The 14,989-nt window shown below is 52.9% G+C and overlaps 1 protein-coding gene across 2 annotated transcripts in view; it reads right to left on the bottom strand.

Annotated features, from left to right (window-relative positions):
• Positions 1–5,652: 5,652 nt before the first annotated feature.
• Tpst2 (tyrosylprotein sulfotransferase 2) overlaps positions 5,653–14,989 on the bottom strand; it is a 30,110-nt gene continuing 20,773 nt past the window's right edge. For both annotated transcript variants that reach the window (XM_069994621.1, XM_069994620.1), the window contains exons 3-7: positions 13,690–14,583; positions 10,524–10,722; positions 8,972–9,022; positions 7,778–7,826; positions 5,653–6,167 (exon numbers count right to left, since the gene is read on the bottom strand). In XM_069994621.1, the coding sequence (XP_069850722.1) occupies positions 7,785–7,826; positions 8,972–9,022; positions 10,524–10,722; positions 13,690–14,522 (1,125 nt within the window). In that variant the 5' untranslated portion in view covers positions 14,523–14,583 and the 3' untranslated portion in view covers positions 5,653–6,167; positions 7,778–7,784. The remainder of the gene's footprint in view (positions 6,168–7,777; positions 7,827–8,971; positions 9,023–10,523; positions 10,723–13,689; positions 14,584–14,989) is intronic.

The raw sequence follows: 14,989 nt of genomic DNA, 5'->3' as shown, positions 1-14,989 counted from the left end.
ACTCTGACCTCTTCCCCGCCTCTCCCGCGCTTCGGACGGCCACGCGCAGCCCGGAGGAGGCGCCCGTGCTGGGCCTGTAAAGCGGTAACATGGGGGTGTGGGCCAGGCCGGCGGGGTAAGAGAGTGGGGGACACCTGAGGAGAAGAGCCACAGAGGAGACCCCCGGCGTCCTGCGCGTTCCCGGCCTGGGAGCCGCGGGCAGGGCTTGACCGTGCCGATCCGGACTGCCCGAGTTCCCTCCAGGAAATCTCATCATCACTTTCCAGCGGATCCAACAAATCCATCCTTCCACCGATCCAAATAAAGTGTACGGCTAGACTCGAAGACTCGAAAGATGCGCTCTTCAAAGGAGGGACCTAGGAAAACAGGGCTTTAGGGTGTGTGTGTGTGTGTGTGCTGTCCCTGGACTTCACTTCTGGGTGGTTAATTGGAGATAAAACATGGACTTCCCTTCCTGGGCTGGCTTTGAACCAAAATCCTCAGATTTCAGCCTCCTTGGTAGCTAGGATTACACGAGTGAACCACCAGCTCTGAAGCCCTGGAACTCTTACTATAACACTTTCAAAAGCAAACCGGCAGCTGGGCATGGAGGTAAGTGGCTGTAATCCCAACATCCTATCAAGGATGCAGATTCCAGTCAAGTGATTATAGGTGCGTTGTCAAGAGGCTGGGGTAGGGAGAAACAGAGTGAAGTCACCGCCACAGTAACCACTTGAAAGGCCACTGAGAAGCCTACAGGACACTTACAAGGTATTCCTATCAAGGAAGCATAACTGGAACCAGGATCTTGAGCCCTGCAAACACGAACAGAGGTGCAGCTACACAGCAGCTAGCTTGTCATCTTCAAAAGTGCCCAAGCCCGAAAAAATATTTACCAGCAGTGTATCAGACAAGGGATTAATATCTAGTATATACAGGGAACTCAAGAAACTAATCCCTCCCAAACCTAACAAACCAATTACTAAATGGGCAAGGGAACTAAAGAGAGACTTCTCAGATGAAGAGATAAAAATGACAAAGAAACACATGAGGAAATGTTCATCATCCCTGGTTGTGAAGGAAATGCAAACAAAGACAACCCTGAGATACCACCTTACCCCAGTCAGAATGGCCCACATCCTCAAGTCAGCCAATGACAAATGTTGGAGGGGATGCGGAAAAAGAGGAACCCTATTACACTGCTGGTGGGAATGTACACTTATACAACCACTTTGGAAAGCAGTCTGGAGAGTCCTTAGAAAGCTAAAGATTGACCTCCCTTACGACCCAGTCATACCACTTCTAGGCATCTACCCTGAACAACAGGAACCAATATACAAGGACACGTGCACCTCCATGTTTATTGCAGCACTATTCACAATAGCTAGGATATGGAAACAACCCAGATGCCTCACCACAGATGAATGGATCCAAAAATTGTGGTATCTATACACAATGGAATATTACGCAGCCATTAGAAAGGACAAAATAATGGCATTTGCAGGGAAATGGATGGAGCTAGAAGAAATCATGTTGAGTGAAGTAAGCCAAGAGCAAAGAGACAAACTGTATCACAAAGCTTATAGAACTCATAAATGTTATAGACCGTGAGAGACAATTTGCTCCAGGAAAGTTAGAATGTGTTTGTGACTTTAACTGAGCATCATTATCCCACACTACTGTGAAATTTGGGAAATTATGTAACCACTTAATCACAATAAAAAATTTGAAGGAAAAAAAAAGCACACACACAAAAAAGTGCCCAAGCCCAAAGAGATGTTTAGACTGAGAGAGTAGAGAGAGGTGACAACTAAAGGCAGTGCCTGATGCTGGCATTCGTCTTCAAACAGGACATGCTTCACCTTTTTAATATTCATTTTTGCGAAAGTGTACCCTAATTTTTCAAAGGGAAGATACTGTGGCATTTCACACATGAGTGTAGAGGACTTGAGTTGGATCAACCCTCCACCTACTCCCCCCTCTCCGTCTCCACTGCCCCACGATGTAACAGCTCCCAGTGAGTTTCCTTTGGCCATTTTCATTTATAGGTGTCCTGTATTTTGGTACCATTCACCCTGTAATGTTTGCCCCTGCCCTTCTAGTCCCTCCAAACATTCTTTGTTAGTGTGTTGGCACAGGGCTTGCACTCAAGAGTCTTGTGCTCTTGCTGGGTTTTTTGTTTGCTCATGGCTAACACTCCACCACTTGAGCCACAGTGGAGGTAATTGTTTCATGGATTTTCCTGCCGTGAGCTGGTTTCCTCAGATCCTCACATCTCAGCTTCCTGAGTAGCTATGCCCAGCTCAGGATTTTTTTTTTTTAATGAAGCCTCTGGAGTGAAGATTTCAATGAAGGAAATCACCACATTGCTGCTTTCTAGATATGGGATCTGGGGCAGGCTACTTCACCTTTCTGGGCCTGAGCTTTCCCACCTGTATATGGGGGAGCTTGGCAGTGCTGCTCCAAGAGGTAGTTTTCAAAACAGGAGAAAAAAAAAACCACCAAGTGTCATTTAATGCACAAAAAGCTCCTGTATAGTAGAGCTTAGTAAGTACCTATGACTATTTTTAAAAGGGTTGTACTATCTGAGACCTCCCAGCATCAATGATCAGTGACCCTGACTCCTTCCATGATTTCTGGGTTCCAATGCTCAGCCTTTTGCAAAACAAGAAGGGAAACCTACCAGCGTTTTCAATTTAGGGCCATGGATCCATCCTTCATGTCCTGCTTCTTTTTTTTTTTTTCTTTTTTTTTTTGCCAGTCATGGGGCTTGAACTCTGGGCCTGGGCGCTGTCCCAGTGCTCTTCAGCTCAAGGCTAGTGCTCTACCACTTGAACCACAGCACCACTTCTGGCTTTTTCTGTTTATGTGGTGCTGAAGAATTGAACTCAGGGCCTCATGCATGCGAGGCAAGCCCTGTACCGCTGAGCCACTCCTGCTTCTTCTGAGGAAAACCAAAACAAAACACCTTGCTTGGGGCTTGGGGACATGTGGACCCAGGTCTAGATTCCCCATGAAGTCCTCAGATGTGCAACCAGTCTTCTTGGCAGGCAGGAGGGTGACAGAGTCCTCTGATGAGGAAGGCCAGGGCAAAGGGGGGGGGGCAATGCCAGAACTACGGGACAGAGCCAGGCCTGGAACCCAGGCAGGCCTCCAGCTCCATGCTCTCTGTACCCAGAAGCCTGGGTGGTGTATGAGTACCACTCACTTCTCGGAGGTAACAGATTTCTATGAATTCAAGACCACAATGCACATGTCTCTCGTTGAAGCAATCTTTGAAGACCATCTTCATCACCTTTTCCTGTTCACACTCCTAAACACTCCTTGATAAAGAAATCTACTCCGTACAGCAGTTTCTACATTGTTCCAAAGAGCTGGGGGACGCTCACTCGGTTCCCACTTTAAATAGGATTGGTACCATAGAAACAAACCTTAAATGGCATTTCAAAATGGATATATTTAAAGTCTAGCACATGTAGTTTTTCTAGGACAGTGACATGATGCAGTGGCACATGGCTTGTTCTCATTCTGAAGTTTGTTACAAAAATACCATTGGGTGTCCTGAACTTGGCAGAAGTGAAAACCCAGATCGACTGAGATAATCAAGTTTGATTTCCCTCTATCCATTTCTGACCGAAGGTTTCTACTTCTCTACGAGGGGCTTGGGAAGGCTGTCCATATTTAGGAAGTTGGGATGTGAGGTTTTGTAGGCCCCTGGCACTGTCAGTGAGGTAGGCATTCTCAAAAACACTGAGACATGCTGGGTGCTGGTGGCCCATGCCTGTAACACTAGCTACTTTGGAGGTTGAAAAAGGGAGGATCAAGGTTTGAGGTCAGACCAGGTAAATGTTAGTGAGACAACCCCCCCTCTTTCAATCTATAGTTGGGTGCAGTGGTGTATGCCTGTCACCCCAAACCTTGTGAGAAGCTGACACCAGCAAGCCAAAAGCAGGCCAGCCTGGGGGGAGCAGCCCTGGAGACTCCACCTCCATGGAGGGGAGCTAGGTATGGTAGTGTGCTCCAAGTCACTATAAGCTTCAAACTAGGTGAACCAAGACTTGGGCACCCTCCTGGCCGGAATTGTGTGTCTATGTGCTGGTTCTGGGCCTTGAACTCAGGCCTGGTCACTGTCTTGTTTTTTCCACTTTGGTTGTGGGGCTTTGAACTCAGGGCCTGGATGTTGTCCCTGAGCCTCTTTGTGCTCAAGGCTAGCACTCTACCATTTGAGCCACAGCACCACTTCCAGCTTTTGAGTGGTTAATTGGAGGCAAGAGTCTCATGGACTTCAAACCACGATCCCCATATCTCAGCCTCCTGAGTAGTTAGGATTGCAGCTGTGATTCACCAGCACCCAGCCATCCCTGAGTTTTTGTGTTCAATACTAGCACTCTACCCATTAAACCACAGCTCTTTTTCTGGCCTTTCAGTGGTTAATTGGAGATAAGAAACTCACAGGCTTTCCTGCCTGGGCTGGCTCTGAAGTATGTTCCTCAGGTCTCAGCCTCCTCATTAGCTAGGATTGCAGAAGTCACCAGCGCCTGGCTTGTCACCAAATTCTTAAAGGGACAGTGGCAAACTAAGATTGGTAATTGCTGACTCATGGGTAAAAGAGAGCCTCACAGTATCAAATCCAAGTCACCATGTCAGAAAAGGGAGACAGAGTTCCCAGGCTGAGGGAGAGCCTGCCACATGCCAGGCACCACTGCAAAGGTCACCTGCTGGCCGGTCCCAACACACCTGTGAATTTTATTTTACTTTTTCCAATCATGGGGCTTGAACTTTGGGCCTGGACACTGTCCCTGAGCTCTTTTTGCTCCAGGCTAGTTTCCTACCGCTTTGGGCCAAAGCACCAATTCTGGTTTGCTGGTGGTACAGCAGATAAGTCTCACAGACTTCCCTGCCCAGGCTGGCTTTGAACTGTGGTCTTCTTGAGTAGCTAGGATGACAAGGCACACGGCTCCACCTGTGAGATTTAAATGCCCTTGTTGTTCACGTGTAAAGATGGGGGTCTCAGATCTCCAGTCACAAGCAGGCCAGCCTGACTCCAAAGCTCATGCGTGCCCAGGTTACCAGAAGTCACAGCATTCCCCAAACGCCACATCTTAGCTCCAGGAAAGAGGGTGCAACCAATCTCAGCCCTTCCAGATCCAAAGCTGTCCCAGGCATGGTGGGACCCTACAGGAATGTCCATGCAGCAATCCCAGGGGGTCCAAACCCCACATGAGGCGGCCTCACACCTACTACGATGTCTGCCCAAGTAGCAGGGACTTAGAGCCACTGCCTGGAGTCACCCAGGCCAGACAGCTGGTGACAATGTGACACGGGGGTGCCCCGGGCCACACGGATGTCTAGCAGGGTGGGTGACTGAGGTCAGCCCCGTGCTTGTCAGCATGACCACCCTCCAGCCACGTGGACACGGAGGCCCAGCTGCGCCTCCTAGCAGCACTTCTTCCTTGCTGTCACACACCCTCCAAGGACACGGAAGCCAGTGGACCCCGAGCCCGTTTCTTCAGCTATTTCACTCCATCTCTCCCTCTACTGCAGTATGGAACCTTTACCCAGCAGCCCCTGCGGGTCACCTCGGGGACAGCCCCACAGGAGCTCAGTGTTTTTCCAGGCTCTGCCTGGAACGTGACAATATTCAATGTGGAAAAACAAGACACCAAAACCCTGTGCGCAGGAAGACACAGAAAAGTGAGCCTCACTTTATTCAAATAATTTCTTTCTTTCTGTGAAATAAAACAGAATTGGGCAGCAATCAAAGGAACAGAGAAAGCCTCTTATATTAAATTCTGATAAGACTCTTTTAAGTTCCAAGCCAGGATGATCAGGCCCAGGGTGCAGGCCTGAGCCCAGCACACAAAGCCACCGAGGAGGTCTTTAAATTAAGGAGGAAGGCAAATCCCTTTCTGAAAAACAAGTTCCTGAGGGGGGAAAATAGAAAACTTGTAAGTTTCAAAAGCCAGACGTCCTCCACCCCCCTGTGGAGGGTCCGAGAGAAAGGTGGCCAGGAAAGTTTTCAATGATTCCACTTTTGCAAACATATGCAAATACATTCCTCATTAGCAGTCCTGTTTTGGCAATTAATAGCAAGCAATATGCTTGGATTAGAGGTCCGAGCCGTGCTCGAAGGGGGCTGGGGGGGGGGGACAGCTTCTCTTCCAGGCCACAAAGCGGTCTGCGGAGATCTGAAAGGAGGAAGGCTGCATTAGGCCCAGAGACGCGATTCAGAAATAAAGCTCTGCTATTTCCATGCACGGTGGCAGAACGCGCCGTCTTTATCCACCCCTAGAAACATGCATCTGTGCCTTATATGCACACCCCAGATGGCTGCAGAGGCTTTTAGCTTAAAAATATTCCTTAGGTTTTTTAACGCTTACCTCAACCTGCATCTACCCAACCTCAAAAATCCACTTTTCTTACTGAAGACCCATAGGCAGTGATTCTGTGAGACAAGCTGGCGAGCCGCCAGGAGCCTCGGTTCTAGGCCAGTTCTGTGCCAGGCTTGGCTGATGCACCCTCTGTGGGGTGCATTTAAATAGTCCCGCCAGGAAACAAGCAGGCGCTGTGGATGGCAAGGCCCTGGATGGATCTTCAGGAATTGGCAAGGGCGGGAGAGAGGACAGAGGTGGGAGAAACACGCAGAAAGGGCGTTTCTAGGTTGAGGGTTCATTTTGTTGTTTTATGCGAGTCCTGAAACTTGAACTTGGGGCCTGGATGCTTAAGGCTAGCACTCTACCACTTGTACTACAGCTCCACTTCAGGCTTTTTGGTGATTAATTGGAGATAGGAGTCTTAGGGATTTTTCTACCCTGGCTGGCTTCGAACTACAATCCTCAGATCTCAACCCCCTCAGTAACTAAGTTATGAGCCACCAGCACCTGGCTAAACCTGGAGTTCGGGCTGGGAATGTGGCTTAGAGGTAGAGTGCTTGCCTAGCATGCATGATGCCCTGGGTTCGATTCCTCAGTACCACATAAACAGGAAAAGCCGGAAGTGGTGCTGTGGCTCAAGTGGTAGAGTGCTAGCCTTGAGCAAAAGAAACTCAGGGACAGTGCCAGGCCCTGAGTTCAAGCCCCAGGACTGGCAAAAATTAAACCTGGAGCTCTTCTGTTTTGGAATTTACAGGTTGAAAATCTCTTTCCCTACCCCTGAGCCAAACATGGAGGGGGATAAATGCACTTCAAATTATTTGCTGGGGTGATGTCCGGGAGATGCAGTGAGGGGACTTGTGGATCCTGGCTGTGTGATCTTGGACAGTGTAAGGCCTTCTCTGTGCTTTGGCTTTCTCCTCTGTAAGTAACAGGACAATGTCCCCTGCCTCTCAGGTTAAGTGAGGGACACCGAGTACCTGTCTTGAGGACTTGGCTGCTACTCTCATAACAGAAGAGCTGTGGCTATTATTAGAACACGAACTGACTTGAACCAAAGCTGCTGCTGTCTGTGGAGTGGACCAGCAGGCAGCATTCTTGACCCCAGAACCTCCTGGCATCCCCCGGCCCCTGCCATCCCTGGGGTCTTGCCTTGCCTAAAACCATGGCTGGACAAAGCTCTTGGCCGGCTGGGCCTCTGTTCCTGCCCCCCTCCCCCTCCCCGAGATGTAGAGCTGGGACAGAGAGCCTCCAGCTCCCTAAGCAGCATCCCCAGCCAGCCGCCATGGAAACAAACCTCCAAGGGCAGGTCAGCCCACCTGGTGGACACTTCTCCCCAGGGACAGCAAAGGACCAGCAGGTTGGGAAGGGAGATCTCAGTCCCCGGGCTCGGGACCAGAGGGAACCCCAAGGCAGGGGGGGCTTACCTGGAAATCATGAGCTTCCAAGGGGGGTTGAGGTGCTATTTTGGTTCACCTGAAGGGAGACACAGACAGAGGAAGGGGTAAGGCCAGGTGCTGGGTGCCAGGGTCTTAGGGAGGCTGAGTCAGGCCATCCCTATCACAGCACAGCGGGCAGGTGGCCAGAGCTTAGCACAATGCCCCCTGCCTGTGCTCAAGGCCTGACCTTGCTGATAAGGACACAGAAGCTGGACCAGGGCCACCTGGTCCCTGTCCCTGGCACAGAGAACCTATCATCTCCAGATCTCGGAAGTCTTTAAGAATGTCGTGTGTGTGTGTGTGTGTGTGTGTGTGTGTGTGTGTGTGTGTGTGTGTGTGTGTGTGTGTGTGTGTGTGTGTGTGTGTGTGTGTGTGTGTGTGTGTGTGTGTGTGTGTGTGCGCGCGCTCTGAGGGAAGAGGGGGGGAGAAGAGAGAGTGGGCATCAGGAAGAACAGGGCAGGGGGAGGGTGAACAGAAGGGTCTATGGGGGCAAACAGGATCTGACTACTTCATTGGCATATACAAAAATGGAATAATGAGGGGCTGGGAATGTGGCTCAGTGGGAGAGTGCTTACCTAGCATGCATGAAGCCCTGGGTTCAATACCTCAGCACCACATACACAGATAAAGAGCGGTGGCTCAAGTAATAAAGTGCTAGCCTTGGCAAACAAAGAAGTTAAGGGGCAGTGCTCAGGCCCTGAGTGCAAGCCCCAGGACTGGAGGAAAAAATGGAATAATGAGACCCATTAGAAACAGTTTGATAAAGGGGTGGGGGGAGGTGAGAGTAACAGAGGGGAAATTTGATCAAAGTACTTTCTATGCATGAGCCCTCTTTGTATACACTGAGAAAGGGGGAGAAAGGGGAAGAAAGGGAGAGGAAGATGGAGAGGGGGCCAGCCAGACAGAGACGAAGACAGGTAGAACTCAAGGGTAGAGAGATTTCATGGCGCTCAAACAGCACATGGAGGATTGGCTCAGGCAGAGGGTGGCTAGACCTCCACGGGATGACACCCTGAGAGGCACTCTGGCCTGACACCCCCTCCTCCCCCCCCCCCCGCCCATGTTCATAATGGAAATCGGCCAGCCCCATCTGACTTGAGCCGCAAGGAATCCCACACACAGACAGTGAGCTAGCAGCCCAGCCAGGAAAACCGTACTGCAGAAGGGCCCTGGGCTTCAAACCTGAAAAGTTCCTTTCAGATTGGCTGGTGTCTTATAATCTCCTTTCAAGACCTAGGAGAGAGAAAGAAATATCACCACTGTGCAAATAACCAAAAGTTGAACTTTAATCCATCACTGATGACACATCTACCCATCCACCCACCTATCCCATGCACTAATCCTTCCTCCTTCCCTCCCTTCTTGTGTTTATTAAGCTCTTCTTATTCCACTGAGTTGCCACATTAACCAGATCAGTGAATTCTTGTTCTCAAGCACAACAAACACAAAAGGGAGATGGCAGAACAAACGGTATGATCGGGGTGTTCAGGGAAAGCAGCCAGGCTGAGGAAACAGGAAGAGCAAAGGCTCTGAGGCCCTGAGCCACATTTAATGTACTTTATAGTCTTTTTTTTTTTTTTTGTCGGTTATGGGGTTTGAACTCTGGGCCTGGGCGCTGTCCCTCAGCTCTTCAGCTGAAGGCTAGCACTCTACCACTTGAGCCACAGCGCCACTTCTCCTGAGCCACATTTAAAAACTAACAAAATAGGTGAGACTAATGCCTAAGATGCCAAAAATATGGGCAAGTTCAACTGATGACGACAAATCTTTTTTGTGTCCTAAAATGTCCAGATCCAGTGTGTAATTCCACTCACAGAGAGTGGAACCACCAAAAACATGGAATTGGAGCTGTGCTCTACCACTTGAGCCACAGCTCAAACTCTCAAGTGGTAAAGCACTAACTCTTTGTGTGCGTGTGTGCGTGTGTGTGTGTGTGTGTGTGCCTGTGTGTGTGTGTGTGTGTGTGTCTGTGTGCGCGTGCACGTGTGCGCGTGCACGCATGCCTATCTTGGGGCTTGAACTCAGGGCCAGAGCACTGTCCCTGAGCTTTTATGCTCAAGGTTAGTGCTCTACCACTTGAGCCACAGCCCCACTTCCATGTTTTTGGTGGTTCACTGGAGATAAAGTTTCATGGACTAGCTGGGCCAGCTTTGAACTGAGCTCCTCAGGTCTCAATCTCCAGAGTAGCTAGGGTTCCAGGCATAAGCCACAGCACCCAGCTTTCTTTCTTTTTGTCTGGGGGCCCTGGGTGCATTGTGCAAGTTCACTGGGCCCTTGAATCACTTGAAGTCCATCCTTTACATGCATGAGCCACTGGCTCCCAGCTTTTAAGAATTATCCTACCAGCTCCAGTACATGTTTGAGAAGTGACCGTTAAACCTTATATAGTAAGAAGGGGACCCAACCCACATGTATCTATGCCCCTCATCATCAAAGACTTCCCCAGCTCTGGAAACAGGATAGAAGGGGTGTGCTCAACTGCAGGCCAAAGGAAGAATGAAATAGTGGATGAAAGATACATGTGTGCATAAACAGACCTGCCTCAGCCATCAGAGTATAAGAGAGGCAGGTCACCATGAGCTTTGAGCTTCCTAGTAGCCTGAGCAAAAATGGAAATACAAGCAGCTCTTCCATTCACACGTCTGTCACCTAGGCACCAGTCAGATCCTCAGGGACGCTGGCGCCCATCCCACCAGCACCGAGTGCACTGCCGTCCACGCCTACGTCGGCTCACCCGGTGAGTGTTGTTGATGACAATGGGGTCCGGGTTGCCGTAGTTGGGAGGATTCGCATATGGGTCATAGCCGAGCCGGGCCAGCATGGGGGCGATCTGAGCCATGTCCCTCACCACGTCCCCGGGGATGTGGCCAGTCCACTTAGACAGGGCTTCCAGATTCACGGGCTTGATCACCTGGTCTGTGGACCTCTCGATCCTGGGGAGACAGAACTGTGGTCAGCACTCGGGGGTGGCAGGCCATGGGGAGGGGGGCCTGACCTCAGCCCGCCCTGCCCTGCGGTGGGACCACACAGCACCTCTGTGCGGTGCAGTGAGCAGCCCGACGGGGCCGGGGGAAAGCAAAGCATGAGCCACGCATGCCGTGGTAACTCGACTCCCCCTGCTCCATGTCTCTGAATCTTTAAAAATAACCCTTTATGCTTATGGCTAATGGAGATTTTTGTCCTTGGGCAGGAATGTGGAAGTGAGTGGTAAAGCGACTGCTCTGAGTGCTCATCTGCCTCCCGCACACCCAGTCCTGGTGACCGGGACACACCCTTCAGTCCCTTCTCCCAGCTTTCCAGCGCCACAGCGGTTGAGGGCTGACTCCCAAGACCAGACGCCTGGGTTCAAGTGCAGCCGTGCCCAGTCTGGCTGGGAGGCCTTCGCAGACCTAACTTGCCTCTTAACTCACCCTTGAGCAGAGAAAATAACAGTAAAGAAAACCACAAGCCTGCTCCCAGGAGTAAATGAGTTACTGCAAAGGAAGTGCTTGGTATCGAGTGCGTGGTCCTCGCGAAGCGTTAGCTCTGTCCCTGACTCACACACGTGCACACACAGACAAAATGTTTGATTGGGGATGGGGAGCAGGTATGGTAGCACACACCTGTAGTTTCAGCCACACAGGAAGCATAGGTAGGAGGGCCAAGGTTTGAGGCTGGCCCAGAACAAAAGCACGAGACCCTCTCTGAAATATCAACTAAAGTTAAAATAAAGGGGAGGGGGCTGGGACATGACTAAAGTGGTAGAGTCCCTAGCAAGTACAAGATCCTAAGTTCAAACCTCAGGACCACCAAAAGGAAACCAAAGAAAATCTGTTTCTGTTTTTAAAACAAATAGTACACTAAATGTATTGACCTACGACTTTCCCCCCATCCTACTCGATGCTTGGTTCTTTGTATGAGCTGAGTAGCATTGCATAGCACAATGAAGTTTATTTTTCTGTGTGGTTGGGAGATGAAGGCTTAGGTTGTTTTCAGTGTTCCACAACCATCACTCTCCTGGCTACTGCTGGCTACTGGCACACCACGCCATCGGAACCATGAGGATCCCACCACTGGTACCCGAGAGTGGGAGCCCAGGATCAGGAGCAGATTTCTAGATGCTTCCATCACTAAGAGATGACATGGGAAGCAAAGTAAAAAGGGGCCACACACAAAGTAAAAAGGAGCCACATACTAAGTAAAAAGAGGCCATACACCTCCCCTTTACTGGTCCAACAACACCCCAGTGTTATCAATAGACCCTGAGAAGGACTAGCATGGGACAGCAGAGATTGGGGGAGAGGGGGGATTAAAGGCTGTCTCTCAGTTCCTGTTTATTGTGTTTCCCCAACTGTCTACAATAAAGACATAGTCTTTGGGGAACCTGTTGGGGTTTTGTTTGTTTGTTTTTGTCCTAATCCTATACAATATCCCAGCTCCAAATGCCAGGACTGGTGGCTCATACCTGTAATTCTGACTACTTGGGAGGTAGAAGCGGAAGGATTGAAGATTGAGACCAGTCTGGGCAAAATGTTAGTGAAACCCTATCTGAAAGCACAAGGCCTGGGGCGTGGCTGGGCAGTAGAGGCGTGGCTTAAACACGGAGCAAAGCCCTTGTCTAGCAAGTGCAAGGCCCTGAGTTCAGTGGGCAGGGCTGCCAGGGGCCTCCCCCGTGCTCAAACGTCTACAGTTGAGGGGGCTCTGCCTGGCAGGGTCTGGCTGAGGGGAGGGAGCGGGAGAGGTCATGCTTCTGGTCCCCTGGGTCTCAGGAGAGAAAGGACGTGGGAGGAGGGCAGCAAGGAGATGGCTGTCTAATATTCCACCACAGAGATGACAGGACCTCACTGACGTCCCGAGGACCTGGGATCAAGTCCTAACAACTCATTTGTCAGCTGTGTGGCCTTAGGCCTGTGCCTTCTCTCTTTAGGGCTGACTTTCTTCATCTCTAAGAGGAGGACTGGAGAGGCTCCCAGGCCCCTCGCAGACAGCCATGGGGATTCGAGGAGGGGGTGTCTGTCAAGGGCTTGACCCCAAGCCGGCCCCGGGACAGCACCTGAGTTCTTTTGGTGCACTTAGCGCTTACTGCTGAGGACGGCAATGACAACGCCTAACACTGGGGCGAGCTGTAGCTGCAGCCTCACAAACCGAAGCACAGAGAGGCTGATGATTTGCTATAGGCCGCCCAGCTAGGAGATGGCACAACCCAGACAGCCTGGCCCTGGAATCTGTGCACTGCAGTTAACCATCGCCCCTCCTGCCCTCCGGCAAAGCAGGTCCCAAGTCCACCGGTTCTATGAGAAAGCAGAGGCGGTGCTGCTGTTGTGTACGGAAAATGGTACTGCCCGCCCCCTACTCAGTGCCCAGGTCAGGTGGCAAACACCAACTCTGCAAGGCTTTGCTCCTAACCACATTCCCCGTCCCTGAGCGTCTGCATTTGGACGAAGTACACCCAAGCTCAGAGTGGTACAGAAACTCGCCCAAGCCTACACAGCCCATCTTCAGCTGTGGGTGGGAGGTGGACTGAGGCGTGCGCACGCGCACAGGGCGATGCTCCCGTCCCGGGATGCATGCGTGCGTGTGTACACGGACGTCCCACACTCACCTGGACAGGAAAATGGGAAGGAGGAACGCCCGCGTGCATGCACGGACACGCGCAAGAGGCCAGGGCGCGGATGCGTACAGAAGCCCGCACTCACTTCAACAGGAAGATGGGGGGGGGGTGGAGAGAAAGCACACACGCATGCGCATACACACCCATCTGCACTCACTTGGGGGGGGTGGCAGGATCCACACACGCATGCGCACACACTCCCACCGGCACCCACTTGGACGGGGGTGGCAGGACGCAGGCACGCATGCGCACCCCGCCCGGCGCGCGCACGCACGCACGCATGCGCACCCCGCCCGGCGCGCGCACTCACTTGGACAGGGAGATGCCCCCGGGCTTGCCGATGAGCTCCTCGTGGTGCAGGACGGCGTCGCTCCAGGCGATGCCCAGGAAGTCGAGGATGCGCTGCAGGGAGCGGCGCGGGTGCAGCACCAGCTGCTCGTAGTAGACGGGCAGGCACTTGTCCCGGCCCACCTCCAGGCACTGCGCGTACATCACCTCGATGGCGCGGTTCCACTTGGTGAGGCAGTCGCGGTAGCTGCTGAGGTCGAAGCCGGCGATGGTGACCTTGCGCGTGATCATGGAGTGCACGGAGGCGCGGCCGTCCCGCACCATCAGCAGGAACTTGGCGTTGGGGAAGAGGCGCGCCAGGTAGACGGAGGACTTGAGCGTGAAGGGGTCCTTGTTGCACAGCACGCGCGCCGGCTCGCCGTGCTTGGCGATCACCTCCAGCAGGAAGGCCTGCATGGCGGCGTCCAGCACCTCGTCCGTCACGCCCGCCTCGTCCAGACGCAGCTTCTCGCGGCCGGACTTGGCCCAGGCCTGGCGCATGGCCAGCAGGCGCGGGATGATGCGCGTCTCCTCCCCGCAGCGCACGGCCGGGTGCGCGTCCAGCATCACGCGCATCAGCGTGGTCCCGCTGCGGGGCACGCCGCCCACGAAGACCAGCGGCGTGGACCGGCTGTAGCGGTACTCGGCGCGGTCGGCGCCCAGCACCACCAGCTCCTCCTGCTCCGGCCGCATGGCCCGCCGCGGGCCGCCCGGCGCCCCGCACAGCAGCGCCCGCGGCCCGAGGAGCCGCGCCGCCAGCACCAGGGCCAGCGCGCAGCCCGCCAGCAGCAGCGCCCGGCGCACCGACAGGCGCATGCCGGGCCGGGGGCGGCGCGGGCCCGGCCGGGGGCCCCGCTTCAGCGGCAGGGGCTCGCGTCTGGGGAGAGAGGTGGACACGGGGGGGGGGGCCTGGGTCAGGGAGGACCGGCTGCCTGCGACCCCGGTGCCAGGCACCTGGCACCTGCTGGGCTGCCCTTGCCCACTGCGGGGACCCAGCTGCCTGTCCTCCCCGGACAACTCAGGCCTGGCAGTCTGGGTCCAGCCCAGTGCATTGTGTGGCCACCCCCGATGGGCTGCTGGACCATAGCCAGACCCTCAGCCCCAACGAGGCCTCCACCATCTCCTGCCATCAATGACCTGACATTTACTCTAACATTCACAGTCCAAGGGTGGGAAATGGAGCCGGGCGCCGGTGGCTCAGGAATCCGAGCTACTCAGGAAGCTGAGTTCGGTTCAAAGCCAGTGGGGAGAGGGAGGGGGTTAAGTCCGTGAGACCCTTATCT

This window comes from Dipodomys merriami, unplaced genomic scaffold (genome assembly GCF_024711535.1).
Source record: "Dipodomys merriami isolate MVZ:Mamm:240054 unplaced genomic scaffold, mDipMer1.0.p SCAF_45, whole genome shotgun sequence".
Taxonomy (NCBI): domain Eukaryota; kingdom Metazoa; phylum Chordata; class Mammalia; order Rodentia; family Heteromyidae; genus Dipodomys; species Dipodomys merriami.
Note: the sequence above shows the minus strand (reverse complement) of the source record. Positions and strands in the feature narration are given on the sequence as shown.